Source organism: Eubalaena glacialis, chromosome 3 (genome assembly GCF_028564815.1).
Source record: "Eubalaena glacialis isolate mEubGla1 chromosome 3, mEubGla1.1.hap2.+ XY, whole genome shotgun sequence".
Taxonomy (NCBI): Eukaryota; Metazoa; Chordata; class Mammalia; order Artiodactyla; family Balaenidae; genus Eubalaena; species Eubalaena glacialis.
In genome coordinates, this window is record NC_083718.1 from 30,631,006 (window position 1) to 30,652,014 (window position 21,009).

The 21,009-nt window shown below is 35.9% G+C and overlaps 1 protein-coding gene across 2 annotated transcripts in view; it reads right to left on the bottom strand.

Annotated features, from left to right (window-relative positions):
- The window catches only part of EXO1 (exonuclease 1), a 44,589-nt gene that overhangs the window by 15,312 nt on the left and 8,268 nt on the right, over positions 1–21,009 (bottom strand). For both annotated transcript variants that reach the window (XM_061185415.1, XM_061185416.1), the window contains exons 3-8: positions 19,132–19,255; positions 18,017–18,154; positions 16,858–17,070; positions 14,813–15,000; positions 14,024–14,120; positions 2,302–2,527 (exon numbers count right to left, since the gene is read on the bottom strand). In XM_061185415.1, coding sequence (XP_061041398.1) covers positions 2,302–2,527; positions 14,024–14,120; positions 14,813–15,000; positions 16,858–17,070; positions 18,017–18,154; positions 19,132–19,255 — 986 coding nt within the window. The remainder of the gene's footprint in view (positions 1–2,301; positions 2,528–14,023; positions 14,121–14,812; positions 15,001–16,857; positions 17,071–18,016; positions 18,155–19,131; positions 19,256–21,009) is intronic.

Here is a 21,009-nt window from a genome sequence, read left to right on the forward strand (position 1 = left end):
AGAAGTTGGTAAAACAGTTGAGGGTGCCAAAATACTACAGACAAGGTGATACCTCAAATTCAAAAATGTATAGAGTAAAAAAAACCTATAGGTCAGTAAACTTGTAAAAATCTGTTTATTATGCAGGGAATTGGGAGCTCTTACAGAAGAGGAAAAAAATAAATATCGTAGGATCTCCAGCAAGCCTTCACCAAGAAGCCACACCACACTAATCTCATTTTCTTTTTATGATAAGGTTGTTAGACCAGCTATTTGGAGAAATTCATAGACTTAGTATACATATTTTAAGCGAAACTTGAAGACATACTTGAGCCATACTTCTCAAATTTCCAGGTGGCATAATACCCACGTTAGAAGACAATATAAAGGTTCAAAAAAGAAAAAAAAAATAATAGGCAGAACAATGGATTATAATGAATTAAGATTACCTCAGTAAGGATAATGTAACCCATATTTAAGTTTAAAAATATAACTACCTGGCTTAACAGCAACTGGTGGATTTCGATTATAAACTCAGTAAATGCCAGCAAAATGACAAGAATACTACTAAAAGCTCATGTTATCTTAGTTTGCAGTAGTAAAAGCAGTTTCTGGATGAAGGACTGAAATAGTGCCACAATTCTAAATATGATCTATGGTAAGCAGACCACATCTCAACAACCACTTACTGTAGTAGTTACAAATTATTAAAAAATTTGTATTGTATCCAAAGCATAATCTGGATAAGATAAGGAACTTTTAGCTTGCAGAAGAAATTTAGGAGGGTCATAATGGCTGTCTCTAAATATATGAAGGGCTGTCACATTAAAGAGGGAAAAAATTTACTGTTTTTTGTTTTGTTTTTGTGTTTGTGTGTGTGCCTGTGGACAAAATCCATTGATAAATGGTAGTTATAACGAAGCAGACTTAGTCTGACATAGGTAATTTACTGATGAGCTCTCTACATAAAATTAATAAGCCTACCTTGATGGTAGAAGAAGGGAAGGAACTAATATGTACAGTGTACCTGCTATGTACCAGGGCTTTTTTATGTTATATCACATACACAAAAATTTGTGAGATAGGCAATATTGTTCCCATTTCAGAAGAGGAAACAAAGGTTCAGAGATATTATCATGAAAAAGATTTAGGTTCATAAGGAATCAGGACATTTGGCCAAACATGAATAATCTATACCTAAATTTAAAAGATAAGGGCATGAACTAAAAGTTTGCAAGGGCTTTGTTTTGTTTTTGTTGTCAGATATTCATTCATGTAATGTCTGAGGGAAAGAAGGAAGAGAGAAGAAATGGATTACAATTATTCTTTCCACTTCTAAACATGTTCTACGGTGGAAAGAAAAAACCTTTTCTCAATACCTAGTATTCCATTCTCAGCACTTCTGTTCAACACTGTAATGGAGGTTCCAGTAGGCAAGAAAAAGAAATAAAAGGTATCCAGACTGGAAAAGGAGAAGCAAGACTATCTTTATTTGCTGGTGATAGTATTGTCTACATAGAGAATCCTAGAGAGTCTAAAAAGAGATACTAGAACTAATAAGTGATTTTAGTAAGGTTGCAAAACACAAGATTAATATACAAAAATCAAGTGTATTTCTATATACTAGCAATGAACCAGAAATTGAAATTAAAAATACCATTTACAACAGCATCAAAAATCTGAAATATACAGATAAATTTGACAACATATGTGCAAGACCTGTACACTGAAAACTACAAAGCATCGCTGAAGACTTAAACTAAAGAAGACTTAAATAAATGGATCAGAAAACTTGATATTGTTAAGATGTCAATTCTCCCCAAACTTATCTATGGATTCAACTAAATCCCAATCAAATTCTCAACAGGCTTTTTTTTTAAGAAATTGACAAGTTGATTCTAAAATTTGTATGGAAATGTGAAGAACACAGAATAGCCAAAACAACTTTTCAAAAGAAGAACAAACTTAGGGACTTATACTACTGGATTTCAAGATTGACTATAAAGCTACAGAAATCAAGACAGTGTGTCTGGCATAAAGATAGGAAAAGAGACCAATAGTACAGACCTGCACATATGTGGTCAACTTATTGTCAACAAATGTGCCAAGGCAATTCAATGGAAAAAAGATAATCTTTTTAACAAATGGCGTTGGAACAATTGGATTGCCATATACAAAAAAAAGTGAACCTTGATCCTTACCTCACACCATATAAAAAATTAATTCAAAATGGATCAAAGGCCTAAATGTAAGAACTAAAACTATAAAACTTCTAAAATGTGACCAATTCTTACTAGTATTTCACAAAAACAAAATACATACCACTTCTTGGTCTTTTTGCAATGGATGACTTCCTTGGAAGATTTAACCCTTTAGTACTAATCACTAGTTCAATGCCCACAGTACTTGGATTTTCCTTCACCTTTGTAGCATCTGAAACAATGTCCAGCTCAAGTCTAGGGCAATAATTCCTATGCCAAATGCTATTAATATTAGATGACTTCTGACATGTTTTGTCAGTCCAACTATGACTTCTTGATTGGGCAGGCTAAAATAGTAAAAGGAAAAAGGTTACTTTAAGAAGAAAAACAGTTAAGTCATTTCCCTCTGTATCAACATAAATTATAAGTAAATAATTAAATTACCCCTTTGAACAGCTTTTGATGAAATATCTGTCCTCTAATAATAACATTTTCTACTTTGCTGGTCCTATACTTTTCCATTAAATGTGTCTTGTATTCCTAGGTCTGTTTCTCTCCCAATGAGGGTCAAGCAAACTCATTAGCTCACTTCTAAGAAATAAAAAATGAATCTTCCTAAGATGAACAGTCCAAGAAATAAAACTACACTTGAAGAAACGTGACCAGAAAAAACGTACTTTTAAAATTTGATTATTAGTTCAATATACAATACTAATTAGTTTAATAATCATCTAGCAATAAGCCTCTAAATAATCACTGACATACCCTTTACAAGGGACCTGAAAATTAAAACCATAAAATTATGTATTTAATCAACTATCCCATGTCTAGAACTTGGATGAGTTCAAACCAAAACAATCTAATTTATAAAACAATAGTTTCTTTAGTAGACAATACCTATGTATTAAATAGGTATGTATTAGTAGACAATACCTATGTATTAAACAGAAAGCTACTTTGGTCTACATTGAGTCATGCATAAAACTTTCTCCAAGAAAGAACTTATTGACAGTAAGGATTGGTAAATAATCATTTTTAATGCTAAAACAAGTTATTCACAATTAATAACTATTTTATTTTATTATTTTTTTCTAAATATATTTTAGATGAAAATGATCTAATAGGATGTCAATGATATTCTAATAGAGTAGGAGAGGCACAGGGAAAAAGTAACACTGGTACAAAAAATGTTGGTACTAGGGTGTGAATTCCACCTGACAAAAGTCCCATCTGAATCTGGAATCTAATCTTTACTTAAAGAAAGGATTAAAATAAAAATAAATAAATAAAAACGAGGTGACATTATTCATGATATACTCTGAGAATTAACAAGGAAGGTAATTTAGAATAATTGAGAGAATAGGTATAATAAAGACAGTTTAAGCAGTATAGCTCATGGCATTAGATCCCACTAATGGTTTTATTAAAAAAAAAGAGAGACCAGAGGGCAGACAGCAGAAGCAAGAAAAACTACAATCCTGCAGCCTGTGGAGCAAAAACCACATTCACAGAAAGATAGACAAGATGAAAAGGCAGAGGGCTATATACCAGATGAAGGAACAAGAAAAAACCCCAGAAAAACAACTAAATGAAGTGGAGATAGGCAACCTTCCAGAAAAAGAATTCAGAATAATGATAGTGAAGATGATCCAGGACCTCGGAATAAGAATGGAGGCAAAGATTGAGAAGATGCAAGAAATGATTAACAAAGACCTAGAAGAATTAAAGAACAAACAAACAGAGATGACCAATACAATAACTGAAATGAAAACTACACTAGAAGGAATCAATAGCAGAATAACTGAGGCAGAAGAACGGATAAGTGACCTGGAAGACAGAATGGTGGAATTCACTGCTGCGGAACAGACTAAAGAAAAAAGAATGAAAAGAAATGAAGACAGCCTAAGAGACCTCTGGGACAACATTAAACGCAACAACATTTGCATTATAGGGGTCCCAGAAGGAGAAGAGAGAGAGAAAGGACCAGAGAAAATATTTGAAGAGATTATAGTCGAAAACTTCCCTAACATGGGAAAGGAAATGGCCACCCAAGTCCAGGAAGCACAGAGAGTCCCATATAGGATAAACCCAAGGAGAAACACGCCGAGACACATAGTAATAAAACTGGCAAAAATTAAAGACAAAGAAAAATTATTGAAAGCAGCAAGGGAAAAACGACAAATAACATACAAGGGAACTCCCATAAGGTTAACAGCTGATTTCTCAGCAGAAACTCTACAAGCCAGAAGGGAGTGGCATGATATACTTAAAGTGATGAAAGGGAAGAACCTACAACCAAGATTACTCTACCCGGCAAGGATCTCATTTAGATTTGATGGAGAAATCAAAAGCTTTAAAGACAAGCAAAAGCTAAGAGAATTCAGCACCACCAAACCAGCTCTACAACAAATGCTGAAGGAACTTCTCTGAGTGGGAAACACAAGAGAAGAAAAGGACTTACAAAAACAAACCCAAAACAATTAAGAAAATAGTCATAGGAACATACATATCAATAATTACCTTAAACGTGAATGGATTAAATGCTCCAGCCAAAAGACACAGGCTTGCTGAATGGATACAAAAACAAGACCCATATATATGCTGTCTATAAGAGACCCACTTTAGGCCTAGGGACACATACAGACTGAAAGTGAGGGGATGGAAAAAGATATTCCATGCAAATGGAAATCAAAAGAAAGCTGGAGTAGCAATTCTCATATCAGATAAAATAGACTTTAAAATAAAGAATGTTACAAGAGACAAGGAAGGACACTACATAATGATCAAGGGATCAATCCAAGAAGAAGATAGAACAATTATAAATATATATGCACCCAACATAGGAGCACCTCAATACATAAGGCAAATGCTAACAGCTATAAAAGAGGAAATCAACAGTAACACAATAGTAGTGGGGGACTTTAACACCTCACTTACACCAATGGACAGATCATCCAAAATGAAAATAAATAAGGAAACAGAAGCTTTAAATGACACAATAGACCAGATAAATTTAATTGATATTTATAGGACATTCCATCCAAAAACAGCAGATTACACTTTCTTCTCAAGTGCGCACGGAACATTCTCCAGGATAGATCACATCTTGGGTCACAAATCAAGCCTCAGTAAATTTAAGAAAATTGAAATCATATCAAGCATCTTTTCTGACCACAATGCTATGAGATTAGAAATGAATTACAGGGAAAAAAAAGTAAAAAACACAAACACATGGAGGCTAAAGAATACGTTACTAAATAACCAAGAGGTCACTGAAGAAATCAAAGAGGAAATCAAAAAATACCTAGAGACAAATGACAATGAAAACACGATGACCCATAACCTATGGGATGCAGCAAAAGCAGTTCTAAGAGGGAAGTTTATAGCTATACAAGCCTACCTAAAGAAACAAGAAAAATCTCAAGTAAACAATCTAAACTTACACCTAAAGAAACTAGAGAAAGAAGAACAAACAAAACCCAAAGTTAGCAGAAGGAAAGAAAGCATAAAGATCAGAGCGGAAATAAATGAAATAGAAACAAAGGAAACAATAGAATAAATAGATAGATCAATAAATCAATAGATCAATAGATCAATAAAACTAAAAGCTGGTTCTTTGAGAAGATAAATAAAATTGATAAGCCATTAGCCAGACTCATCAAGAAAAAGAGGGAGAGGACTCAAATCAATAAAATCAGAAATGAAAAAGGAGAAGTTACAACAGACACCGCAGAAATACAAAGCATCCTGAGAGACTACTACAAGCAACTCTATGCCAATAAAATGGACAACCTGGAAGAAATGGACAAATTCTTAGAAAGGTATAACCTTCCAAGACTGAACCAGGAAGAAACAGAAAATATGAACAGACCAATCACAAGTAATGAAATTGAAACTCTGATTCAAAATCTTCCAGCAAACAAAAGTCCAGGACCAGATGGCTTCACAGGTGAATTCTATCAAACATTTAGAGAAGAGCTAACACCCATCCTTCTCAAACTCTTCCAAAAAATTGCAGAGGAAGGAACACTCCCAAACTCATTCTATGAGGCCACCATCACCCTGATACCAAAAGCAGACAAAGATACTACAAAAAAAGAAAATTACAAACCAATATCACTGATGAATATAGATGCAAAAATCCTCAACAAAATACTAGCAAACAGAATCCAACAACACATTAAAAGGATCATACACCACGATCAAGTGGGATTTATTCCAGGGATGCAAGGATTCTTCAATATACGCAAATCAATCAATGTGATACACCATATTAACAAATTGAAGAATAAAAGCCATATGATCATCTCAATAGATGCAGAAAAAGCTTTTGACAAAATTCAACACCCATTTATGATAAAAACTCTCCAGAAAGTGGGCATAGAGGGAACCTACCTCAACATAATAAAGGCCATATACGACAAACCCACAGCAAACATCATTCTCAACGGTGAAAAACTGAAAACATTTCCTCTAAGATCAGGAACGAGACAAGGATGTCCACTTTCACCACTACTATTTAACATAGTTTTGGAAGTCCTAGCCACGGCAATCAGAGAAGAAAAAGAAATAAAAGGAATACAAATTGGAAAAGAAGAAGAAAAACTGTCACTGTTTGCAGATGACATGATACTATACATAGAGAATCCTAAAACTGCCACCAGAAAACTACTAGAGCTAATCAATGAATTTGGTAAAGTTGCAGGATACAAAATTAATGCACAAAAATCTCTTGCATTCCTATACACTAATGATGAAAAATCTGAAAGAGAAATTATGGAAATGCTCCCATTTACCATTGCAACAAAAAGAATAAAATACCTAGGAATAAACCTACCTAGGGAGACAAAAGACCTGTATGCAGAAAACTATAAGACACTGATGAAAGAAATTAAAGATGATACCAACAGATGGAGAGATATACCATGTTCGTGGATTGGAAGAATCAATATTGTGAAAATGACTATACTACCCAAAGCAATCTACAGATTCAGTGCAATACCTATCAAATTACCAAGGGCATTTTTTATGGAACTAGAACAAATCATCTTAAAATTTGTATGGAGACACAAAAGACCCCAAATAGCCAAAGCAGTCTTGAAGGAAAAAAACGGAGCTGGAGGAATCAGACTCTCTGACTTCAGACTCTACTACAAAGCTACAGTAATCAAGACAATATGGTACTGGCACAAAAACAGAAACATAGATCAATGGAACAAGATAGAAAGCCCAGAGATAAACCCACATGCCTATGGTCAACTAATCTATGACAAAGGAGGCAAGGATATACAATGGAGAAAAGACAGTCTCTTCAATAAGTGGTGCTGGGAAAACTGGACAGCTACATGTAGAAGAATGAAATTAGAATACTCCCTAACACCATACATAAAAATAAACTCAAAATGGATTAGAGACCTAAATGTAAGACTGGACAGTATAAAACTCTTGGAGGAAAACATAGGAAGAACACTCTTTGACATAAATCACAGCAAGATCTTTTTTGATCCACCTCCTAGAGTAATGGAAATAAAAACGAAAATAAACAAATGGGACCTAATGAAACTTCAAAGCTTTTGCACAGCAAAGGAAACCATAAACAAGACTAAAAGACAACCCTCAGAATGGGAGAAAATATTTGCAAATGAATCAATGGACAAAGGATTAATCTCCAAAATATATAAACAGCTCATTCAGCTCAATATTAAAGAAACAAACAACCCAATCCAAAAATGGGCAGAAGACCTAAATAGACATTTCTCCAAAGAAGACATACAGACGGCCATGAAGCACATGAAAAGATGCTCAACATCCCTAATTATTAGAGAAATGCAAATCAAAACTACGAGGTATCACCTCACACCAGTTAGAATGGGCATCATCAGAAAATCTACAAACAACAAATGCTGGAGAGGGTGTGGAGAAAAGGGAACCCTCTTGCACTGTTGGTGGGAATGCAAATTGATACAGCCACTATGGAGAACAGTATGGAGGTTCCTTTAAAAACTAAAAATAGAATTACCATATGACCCAGCAATCCCACTATTGGGCATATACCCAGAGAAAACCGTAATTCAAAAAGACACATGCACCCCAATGTTCATTGCAGCACTATTTATAATAGCCAGGTCATGGAAGCAACCTAAATGCCCATCGACAGACGAATGGATACAGAAGTTGTGGTACATATATACAATGGAATATTACTCAGCCATAAAAAGGAATGAAATTGAGTCATTTGTTGAGACGTGGATGGATCTAGAGACTGTCATACAGAGTGAAGTAAGCCAGAAAGAGAAAAACAAATATCGTATATTAACGCATGTATGTGGAACCTAGAAAAATGGTACAGATGAACCGGGTTGCAGGGCAGAAGTTGAGACACAGATGTAGAGAACAAACGTATGGACACCAAGGGGGGAAAACTGTGGTGGGATGAGGATGGTGGTGTGCTGCATTGGGCGATTGGGATTGACATGTATACAGTGATGTGTATAAAATTAATGACTGATTAAAAAAAGAGAGAAATAGGCAAGTAGAAAACTTGACTGGGAAGAAAAAATCTTAGATAAATAATAAGAATTAGTTTGATGTACAATTAGTGGTTCTGAAAGAAATTTCTCTATGAAAAAAATAATCTGATAAGGATTTGGACTTATGAAGGATGGCCATTTTAGTGAGCCATAACATTCCCAATTGTATCTGAACATTTTCAATACAACCAATTATTTTTGAGTTTCTCAAAGGAAAACCTTGAGAATCATTTTGATGAAATTATAATATCAGTAATTCAAATGTGTAAAGAAGATAGCAGAATAAAGACTTTTCAGTTCCCTTTTTCTACAAACTTCCAATTATAAGGTAAATAAGCCACAGAGCTATAATGTACAGCACAGGGAATACAGTCATCCTTCAGTGGCTGCAAGGGATTGGTTCCAGGACCCCCACAGATACCAAAATCCACGATGCTCAAGTCCCTTATATGAAATGGAATAGTATGGTCAGCCCTCCATATCCGTGGGCATCTGTGTATTCAACCAACCACAGACCCAATTCGATTGAATCCTTGGATGCAGAACCCATGGATATGGAGGGCTGACCATTATAGTAAATAATACTATGGGACTTCCCTGGTGGTCCAGGGCTTAAGACCCCACGCTCCCAATGCAGGGGGCACGGGTTCGATCCCTGGTCAGGGAACCAAGATCTCTCATGCTGCACAGCGTGGCCATAATAATAATAATAATAATAATAATAATAATAATAATAATAATAATAATATTGTAGTAATTCTGTATGGTGACAGATGGTAAATAGACTGATCATGATAATTTCTTAATGTATATAAATATTGAATCACTATGTTGTACTCCTGAAACTAATATGTCAATAAGTCAATAAGAAAAAAATCATCCCCAAAGCAATAAGAAGAAACAAACACAAATACCATCTACAGAAAAATTAGGAGATATCTGTAACTTCTAAACCACAGTGAAGACAAGAGTATAGAGAGAAGAATTTAAAGAACCTAGCCCAAGGAGGGAGGGGCAAGATAGGAGTAGGGGATTAAGAGGTACAAACTACTAGGTGTAAGAAAGCTACAAGTATATATTTTATAATACAGGGAATATAGCCAATATTTTATAACTATAAATAACGTATAACTTTTAAAAATTGTGAATCACTATGTTGTACACCTGAAACTTATATAATATTGTAAATCAACTATACCTCAATAAAGAAAAAAATAAAGAACTTAGCCCAAGAAAGATCGAAGTGTCTTCAAGCATCTGCAGAAAAGAATATCAGTAAAAAACCAATTCTGGACTTCCCTGGTGGCGCAGTGGTTAAGAATCTGCCTGCCAATGCAGGGGAGATGGGTTCAAGCCCTGGTCTGGGAAGATCCCACATGCCGCAGAGCAACTAAGCCCATGCACCACAACTACTGCGTCTGCACTCTAGAGCCCGTGAGCCACAACTACTGAGCCCACATGCCACAACTACTGAAGCCTATATGCTTAGAGTCCGTGCTCCACAACAAGAGAAGCCACCGCAATGAGAAGGCCGCACACCGCAACGAAGAGTAGCCCCACTTGCTGCAACTAGAGAAAGCCCATGCACAGCAATGAAGACGCAATGCAGCCAAAAACCCACAAATTCCACATACAGAAACCTGAAGACTCAGAAGTTTAAGGGATCAGGTACCATGGAGGCCACAAGTAAGGGGAGGGCTAAAAAAAGGTTTATTTGGTTCCTGGGTGCTCATGTTCAATCTGTCCATACAGTCAATTCACACCCATCTGCCTTCAGAGCGACTGGACCTTTGAAACCCAGAAACAATAACATAAAAACAGTAGGTACTTCAGAAGATGAAAAGATCCATTTGTCTAAAGACAGAGATCAAATGAAAGGCTAAATAATGAATAGTGGGGAACAGCCCTACCCCTTCCTGGTCCACCCCAGCTCATTTCCCTATCTTGCTCTCAAAATGCAAACAGCCACATTTACATAGTTAAGTAGAAATTGGAGGATTCCTTTTTGGAAAAAAGAACTGTACAGAGAAAACATGCTGATGTTTGGGAATTCACAAAACAAAGGCAGCTTGTTGCCAACCAGTTCACCAAAGAGTAAAACCCAAGACTATAAGCCCCACTCATTCACACAAAGCTTCTTAAGCTTCTCAGTGCCTCTCCCAAACAGGAACAAATTGACAAGAAGCTCTAGGTGTTTGAAAAAAGTCTCCACCATGAAAGAGAAAAGCCAAAACACATAGAAAAAAGAAAATCCAAAGCAAACAGAGATAATGCAGAGAGGAGAAGAAAATGTACAAAAGATTACAATTAATATTCTGAGAGGGGTGGGGGGGAAGAGGAGATTACATCCATGAAATAAAACAAAATCTTTAAAAAATCACAATTAAAGAAAGGGTTCTTAGATACGAAAATGATAGTAAAAAGTAAAAATTCAACAGAATTTTCTGCAGTGATAGAAAAGTTCTGTGCTGTCCAACATGGTAGCCACTAAGGACTTTAAAAGTGGCCAATGCAACTGAAGAACTAAAATTTAATTTAATGTTAATTAATTTAAATAGCCACATGTGGCCAGTGGCTACATACTGGATAGTGCAAAGTTGAAAGACAAAATAAAAAAAAGTTTTTCCCAGAAACAGCAAAAGACAAAGACATGAGTAAGATAGAAAAGTTCCAGAATTTGAAGACCAGAAAAATCCAATATCTAATTAATAGAATTTCCAGATACAGAACAAGAGAAAACAGAAAAAAGGAACTAGCAACCTGAGTGTAAGGTTTATATAATTTGAGTTGATGAACATAAAGTTCTTTTTTAGTATCATTATGAATTTGTGCTCTCTTAATAAGCTTAGTTTATTTCAGCTGACAGTAACGATTCTTTTCAATGCTCAACTGGTCACCAGTTTGTCAGTGGCCATCTTCTCTAGGCTCACCTCTTTTTCTTTCTCAAGGTGCTTTGATTCCTTTACCTGGTAAACACTAAGACATTCTTGGTCTAGCCAGAATGAACTACTTAGAGTACCTTTAACATGTTATCCTCTTTCACACATGCTGTTTTCTTCAGCGTGGAACCACTCACCCATCTTGAAAATCCCCACTCATCTTTGTAAAGCCAGGACACACACCAGTTCCTCTATAAGGAGACAGTAGAGGGCTTGGCTTGGAATCAGAGCTCCCCTATTGATTAAATGTGTGAGCTGGCAAGTCGCCTAACCTCCCTCTAATTGTTTCCTCATCTGTAAAATGGAAATAATGGTACTGACCTCAGAGGCTTGTTAAGGAGTAAATGAGTTACTATGTCTAAGTTGCTTAGAATGGCACTTAGAACACAGCAAATGCTCAAGAAATGTTTTTTATGATTATTAAAAAGTATTCTCTCCTAGGGACTTCCCTGGTGATCCAGTGATTAAGAATCCACCTTCCACCACAGGGGACGCAGGTTTGATCCCTGGTCAAGGAACTAAGATCCCACAGGCCACGGGGCACCTAAGCCCCCATGCCGCAACTACTGAGCCCGCATACCACAACCAGAGAGAAGCCCACGCACCGCAACAAAAGATCCCGCATGCCACAACAAAGATCCCACGTGCTGCAACTAAGACCCGACGCAGCCAAAAAAAAAAGTATTCTCTCTTAAGGTGGAGTTAAGTGCATGCCCTTTGTTTCCAGGGAGCCTCGAATACATCTATTATAGCACTTACCATATTTCTATATATATAACCATGTGTCTCTCCCTTAGACAATGAGTACCTTACAAGCAAGGATTACGCTCTGCTTTTCTTTATATTCCAGAACACTAGCTAACCTAACTATGCTTGTTATAGTACTTAACAAATGCTTAATAAAGAACTGAATGGTGAGTAAGGGTAAAGATCTGGATAACTATGAGAAAGGAGCAACGATTAACCAGAAAGACAAAAAAGAAGCAGAAGGACTTAGCAATGAAAGAGAAGCCGGGGTGGGGGAGGAGCAAAATAGGTGAAGGAGATTAAGAGGTACTAACTACTAGATATAAAATAAATAAGTTACAAGGATGTAATGTACAGCACAGTGAATACAGTCAATATTTTATAATAACTTTGTATGGAGTATAATCTACAAAAATATCAAATTACTATGTTGTACACCTGAAACTAATACAATTGACCCTTGAACAATACAGTTAATCTGAGTATAATTTATAGTCAGCCCTCCATATCCGCAGTTCTCCTGCATCTGTGGATTCAGCCAACCAACGACCGTGTAGTACTGTAGTATTTGCTATTGAAAAATACCCGTATGTAAGTGGATGTGTGCAGTTCAAAGCCACATTGTTCAAGGGTCAACTGTATAATATTGTAAGTCAACAATACTTCACTTAAAAAAAATTAAATTCCAAGTCTTCTAGTCTGAATGAAAGAGATCATGTAACTGACATTCACTCATTCAACAAAAAACATGGTAAATATAATATGGCAGTGAATATCACAAAACCCTGCCTTTATGAAGACTACACTCTACCGGGAAGAATCAGAAAATAAACAATAGAGACATAATTTATGGAGTAACAAGTGCTAAAAAGAAAAAATGTTATTAAGGAAAGCTGATAAGAAATAAAGAGTTTGCTTTTGACTGTGGATAGATTATAGGAAAGCATTTATGTAGATTCAGGAGACATTCAAAATTATGTGATTGGTATACAGACTAGAGATTGGGCTAAAGATGTGCGAGTTCTCTGCATAAATGAGATAATTAGAGTCATAAGAACTTATTTAAGGAATAAATCTGAACATAAACGAGAACAGAGTCTGAATGGAAATATGAACAGAAAAGAGAGAATGGTGGGAGAGTGTATCATAAGAGATACATACATACAATTGGGAAAAAGTAGAAGAAAACAGGAAAGGGCTCAGAGACACATAGCAGGGGTGTTCAGTAAGTATTTGCTAAATTGTGAATGAGCGAAAAATCAGTTTTTACTCCCCAAGGGAGGTATTTCTAGGTTTGGTCTTCAACAATGCCAAATGCCAGAGGCTGAAAAGGTTGAGATGAAAAAAGGTCATCAAACATTTGGTATATTCAAATGAAATGTTCAAGTGTAATAGTTTGATAATACATTTTGTGGTCACTTTTTAATTTAAGGAAATTAACCAATATACCTATGTTCTAAGACATACATTTTCTCTAACATCGAGTTGTTTTCAATCTACACCCTGCATAATGCCTGGATATAGAAATGCTTAAAAGATGTTTACTAAATGAAGATTTGCCTTTAGTCACAGTTCCCGAGACATACTTAAAATGTGCTCTTTTAGAAAGAAGTCTTTAATATGTTACCACAGCAGTGTCTGGATTGTAGTCATCAATCTGTTCGAAAGTATTTATATCTTTATTTCCAAGTGCTATTTGAAGAGCTATAGAATCATCAACATATCTAGGTTGGTAAGATTAAGGAAAACTGCTTTTATTAACAACCAAACAAATGATACTCTAATAAGACAGAAAAGTGTGTTCTATTGTCACAGAAAATCTTCAGGTTTATGACTTCAATGGACCTTACTTACTTTCCACATTCAGCTTTACTGAAACCACAGGCATAGTTTACTAGTCACAGCAGGAGTTGGCCATTTTCTGAAGCAAAGTCCCAAGGCATCACTTATTCCCTGTCAAGGGAGATGGAGAGGAAAGTCTTGGCGACTACCTATGTGACTCACGGCTCTACATCACCCTGGATGTACGTGGCCAGTGGCTGTGGGAAGGGCATCCTCAACTGGCATACTCATATGCCCAGAGCGTTCTTCCTGGTTAATTGAGCTTGCTTGCCATGTGGGGTTCTCTTAAGTGCCACCTTTGGAGTATGTACCTTAAGTGACTGACTGTACATGTTTCTGTCAAGTCAATCTAAGTAATTAGCAAGTTATAATGAATGAGCCTCAGGTTTATAAACAAAAAGTTACTCTAAATTTTCGCTAGCATTGTAATTAAATTTAACAAAATAAAGATTTCACTGTAAAAAAAGAAAGCAAAAAACAATATGCAAACTTTTTACTGAATGTCTCACTAAAAAATCACCACAAAAATATGGAAGAAGTGCAAAGTTCTACCATTCTGGTTCAGAAAGGATACCGCCCAGCATAGCTTAGTGTTTCAGGATCAATGTCATCTTCATAGGCATTCAAAGGGATGAGCTTCCTTTTGATGGGATCAAAAACTAGCTGATAGAGGAAGGTATTATTGGCCCGAATAAATCCTTTGATGTAATCTTCTGGTACTGTTATATTCATCTTGAGATAATGTCCAATTTTCTTGATAACCTAATAATGAATGTAAAAATATTTATGAGTTATCTGCAGATAAAGAAGAGGGAACGCATTATTCCCAACACCCATCGTTTTACATTAGAGATGGATGAGGAGGGATAGAAAAATCAATTGCTTTTATCTACATTATAAACCTCTACCAGTAAACACAACCATGTCATGACTTAAAATTCTAAGTCTCTATAACAGTATTTTCTTTGGTTTTTCTATTATTAATCCAAAGAATGAAAAATTCAGTTACACATCAAATTTACATTCCTAGGTATAACTTTAAGATACATTCTTCACCCTCAAAGTACCTTTCACCTAGAAAGCAAAAAACAAACAACACACAAAACCTAAGAATTAAAAAAAACCCAAATATTCAAAGATCATATTTTAAAAATGAAGTCAACATTCTAATTCCTGTTAGAGTCATGGATGATTAAAGCTGGAAGGGGTTTTAAATCTTTTATATCAAACTCAGAGACAAAGAAGAGAAGACCCAGAGAACTGAAGTGATCCTGTAGTCACAGGCTAGTTAGTGCATGTTGCTCTATTCCGAAATCTGCCACCACCTCCCAACCTTGAGATCTGTCTATTTTAGTACACCACCCTTAGTCCTGAGGACTCACATTTTGTACCCTTGGAAACAAAAAATGGAAATTCTGCTCTGCAAACTCTAAGGGCTTAAGAGAACTACTCAAGCGGGGGGTGGGGTAGGAATAAGCTTCTTTAATGTATGTTTAATTTTTTAAGGTAAAGAAATCAGAGAAATTATAGAGCAGTGATGTATGGGGTCTCAGAGTTTTCTAGAAAATACATGACACATGATACCACATCAAATTGTATGAGGAAGTAATACAAGAATACAGCTGTACTCTATTAAGCCACATTAAAGAGATTTACATAAATGTGCAATTCCTCTCATAACTTTCACTTGTTTTAGAAGATAACTACTTTCATAAAAATATGATATTTATGTTAAAATGTAATGAATTAATTATTGTTAATTTTAAGTGAATTAATAAACATTTTGATTTTCCTGTTTCAATTTCTTTTTTTTTGGCTGCATTGGGTCTTCATTGCTGCGTGCAGGCTTTTCTCTCTAGTTGCAGCGAGCGGGGGCTACTTTTCGTTGCAGTGCACAGGCTTCTCATTGTGGTGGCTTCTCTTGTTGCAGAGCATGGGCTGTAGGCACGTGGGCTTCCGTAGTTGTGGCATGTGGGCTCAGCAGTTGCGGCACGCAGGCCCTGGAGCAGGCGGGCTTCAATGGTTGCGGCACAAGGCTCTAGGGCGCACAGGCTTCAGTAGTTGTGGTGCACGGGCTTGGTTGCTCTGCAGCATGTGGGATCTTCCTGGACCAGGGATTGAACCTGTGTCCTCTGCATTGTCAGGCAGATTCTTAACCACTGCGCCACCAGGGAAGTTCCTTCTGTTTCAATTTCTGACTCAGTAAATATCAATAGCTATAACCCATATAAACAAAAATAATTGCCACAAAGAGATTTTAAGAGTGTAAAGGGATCCTGAGACCAAAAAGTTTGAGAACCACTACTACAGAGTAACAGGACAGAAATCAAAAGACTGTACATTTTAACATTAATTCTACCCTAGAATATCTTATCCTTAAGTTTCTTTATATTAGTCTTCATTTAAAAAAATTACTACTTGTTTTTTGTCAGTTGCTGAAAACATGGTTCATCCGTTGCCAAAAGCAAAGTTCTAGTGTTTTAGTCATTTTCTCCTTTCAATGACACCATATTGGATATGGATATAATAGAATATTTAAGATCCATATTCTGAGCAGTTCATCTATTATTTAAGAACTGCTTCAGAAACTGAATATGACACTTGGTAAATCACTCTTACCTTTAAAATATCTGGATTGTTGGCTAGTCTTAGTACTTTGCAGGCCTTGGCTAATCCAATCCCCCGCAGCGATGAGAGATAGTCACAGCCTGAAAGAATGCACATATAACGGAACTTCTCTTCTGTAAACACATCCCCAAGCTGTTTGCACATTCCTAGCCGAGCCTGATCAACTTCTAGTCCATTTCCAAACTGGTCCATTTTTAAAATAACCTTCAAGAGGAATGGAAACTGTTAACACCTGAAAGAGCCATTTTTATTTTTCATCATCTAAGACATTGCAGTATTTCTAAGAAGTCTTTCTTGTTCTTTATCATAACTGAGGAGAGAGACAGGTAGACCAGTTAATTACTGTAAAATTTGCAAATAAGTTAAATTGAAGCATAGGCTATGGCTAGACAAGGTCATATGCCAGAACTCAACTGTCTTGACTCTGGTATCAAGAAGGCCCTTTTTGACATGATAACCTATTACAGGGTTATCATGTCAAATAGCAATTCCTACAAAAAGCATTTTCTCCTTACCTTCCGCTTTTACATATTAAAGTAACCCTTTTGCTTAGTCTTAAAGTAACACATGTCCATTGTAGAAAATTTGGAAAACACAGAAATTCAGGAAGAAGAAAACAGAAGTTGCCCCAAATGTCTCATCTATCACTATTACCCAGCATTAACCTTTTCACAGATCCTTCTTCATCTGTGAAATAAATAGATAATATAAATAACATAGATATTAACAAAAATGAAATCACCCTATAGTTTTGTATCTTAATATATCATAATAAAATTTTCCATTAGTTTTATACATAATTCTAAATAACTGCAGAACATCTCGTTAGTAGATAAGTTAGCTTATTTACCTAACCTAATTGAAAAATATAAAGCATATAAGTTATCATTATTAAAAAATAAGACCACATTCCACTAAAGAATTTGGAGAAAACAAAACCCTCTAACTGTAAGGGCTTATTCTGAAAAATCATCCAGATTACACAAATGTCAAGCAGCAAAACCTTTCTTTTCATTTTAATAAAACAATCATTAACAACTGTAAGTAAATATTAGTTGCAGGTATTAAATAGGATAAAAAACTTTAGCTCCTGATTTACACTATTTCCATCCACATAGAAAAATAGTATGGAGTAGTTGTAGTTAGGTACCTTTTTACAGCCAAAAGCGAGGAGATCAGAGTCTTCTGTAATTACAGCTTGTACAATACCAGCCTTGTTAAGATAGGCCAACTGTGCATCTGCTTCATATGGAGCCACAAGACAATCTACTCCCTGAGACCGAGCAGCCTATGGGAAAGGATTGGTCAATCTCAAGAACAGCATCTGCAAAGCACTGAACAACTTCCTGTACCAAACCCATTTTATTACCAGCCTCAACATGTATTGAATACTTGCTAATATTATTTTTGAAAATCATTTCCTTTGAAGTAAGTTTTTCTACTTTTAGTCCTATATATATTGAACTAATCATACAGCCACTAAGAAATCTTTTTTAAAAATCAATATATAAATTAGGAAAAAAGAAATATTGCTGTACATTTGGGGGTGAATACAAGCTATAAAGCTTACTTATTTCATATTATAGAAAGCTACCATCTTAAGAATGATTATGCTCTAAAAAGAACACAAGTCATGCGTTTCCCCAGGTTCTCTTATCACAGAACACGAGTCTGACACTGTATTGATGAAACAACGGAATTTAATCACTATCTTCCCATTTGTTTATCAAGCGGTTTGAACACAGACCTGAAAAGGGGGAAGTGTGGGCTGTGATTCTGGGCATGCTGACACTAAGATTTATGGTAATAGGTAATAAGGAAATAAGCTTCTAAGAAGCAGATCAAGTAGACTAGAAGTCTGTAGAGCTCCTGAGTTGGCCAGGCTACTTCAACAGATCTCTGACAGTCATTCATGAGTGAAGGTTACAGTAACTGTCGAAGACTATGAGAGTGGGGTGGGATTGAACCTCCAGGAATTTATTCCTTGCCATCTCTGTGGAGCACATTTATCTATGTAAGTGACACATCTAAAAAGGGAGAGCTTCACTTATTCCTTAGGATTTCTCCCTTGGAAACTGCTGGACTCCTCTCTTCTACCTACAGATACTGTTCCTTCTTCCTCTGACACCCAGCTTTCCTGAAGGTTAGGCCTAGAAGAATTTTCCTCCCTTTACTTCCTTAACACACAACTCAACAAACAACTTATAACTAGCTTAAATGAACCCAGTAATTTGTTACTTTGGCTTAATTTCTTATTTAGCTCACCTTAATTACGTTGTGGGCCATAGCGTGTGTGATATTGATAGAACGGGTGAAACATTCTCTGGCTTCTGAGACCTTCCCCTCACGAAGAAGCTGCTTTCCCTTAAGAAGATTGGCTTGTCTTCTTCTGCAAGATAAAAAAAGGTGAGAGAAGGACTCAAAAAATTACAATACAACTATAATTCAAGAATTTTTCCTAGAATAAAAAATGTTTGACTCATTTGAAAGTGCATATCCAATCCTTGAGAATATTAACCCAGATCTTTTGGGCTTCTAGACAAAAAGAACAAGGATTTACAGTGCCTGTACACACAAGCTTATCATCAGACTTTCCCATAGCAATGCTTCATGTCAAAGAAAATGGAGTAATGAAGACACTTACGAAAATGTAAGTCAAGGCTTTTACACCATTAAAACTAACTTTCCAGTGTAAAGGGTGCAACTTTATCAACATATTAAGAACTTGAAGTATACTGTTTCCTGTGAGTTTTTCTGTGGAATCTATTAATACTAGAGGAAAAACTATGGAAAAACCAAAATAACATGAGAGACATTGATATAAGGACTGTTAATAGCCATCAGCTATATGGTAATTTGTAGACGCAAGACTAAATAACTACTGCTCTCTCCCTGTTTAGGGAGAGAGCAGTAGTTATGTGCCCTGACAATGTAGTACCACTATTTTTGAAATGGGGGGAGAGAGTGCACATGAAAAGGAAAGAAAAAGAAACTGTAACGACAATCATATTGGTAGTGGTAGTATTCATATTTTATTCTGAATCTATTGTTGAGTATAATGTGGGGTAAAATAAATGAGTTATTATAAGATATTCTAACTTTATTATCCCTGTATCCTTGAAAACAAGGATTCTCAGTATGAAAGAAAGGAGCAACGGACACTATACAGAAAAAGTAAAAAGAAAACCCTGTAGTCTTGAATTTGAATTGAAGTATCAGTGTGAACTCATGAAGTTTACCTTTTAAGTAAATGTGCATATACACATACACACAAATTTCCTAGTTCACTTTTAAACTGAGGTCCACAGATGAGGAGACTTTGTAGAAAAGGATTTTAAATGCCCCTCCCACTGCTACAGTGGCACAAAGAAAGTCGATCCTACAGAGGTAAGTCAGAAAGAGCACTCAGGTCAGAGACAGACAGCTGAAACATTTTTCAGCCTTTCTCGAAGTTAGCAAGAGGAAATAACTCTGTAATTAGATTTAAGAACAGGATGGGGGACACCCAGGTGAGATATGGCATGGACTAGTCCCTTAGCCACACTGGTTTAGGGCTGTCACCAATCCTTCAAGAACTAACCTGGAACTAACTTTTTATTAAAAGTATTTTTAATAAACTGTATATTATTCCTACTAGAATGAGGGTGCAGACAGTCTCAGTTAATCCTTTTATAAACTTTATAAAGTTCTGACCTTAAGAATCAGAGCCCACTATATACAGGTAGATTGAAAAACCTAGACCTGAAGAGCCCTCTCTAATTTGATTCTAGGCCCAGGGATGGCAAACTAGGCAAGCAGCACTCTCACAAAATGCTCACTCAGTGAGGTTTACTTCTATTTGGGGCTAACTCATACTACCTTTAACAACTAAGCCCAGTGCTCTTTCCTGTACAGCACAATGACTCCTGGACCTAAAAACTAACACAGGGTAAAAACAAGAATAGATGAAAAGTGGCAGAATAGGTGCTTCAATAAAATACAGAAATTCTTAAAAAAAAAATACAGAAATTCTTTCTAAGGTCTGTTATAAAAATACGAGATTCTGTTGAGTTAAATATGAATGATAACATTTCAATTATAACTACTAAAAGAACAGAAATAGAGTACATCACTTTTCAACTAGAAACAAGAGACAACAATAAG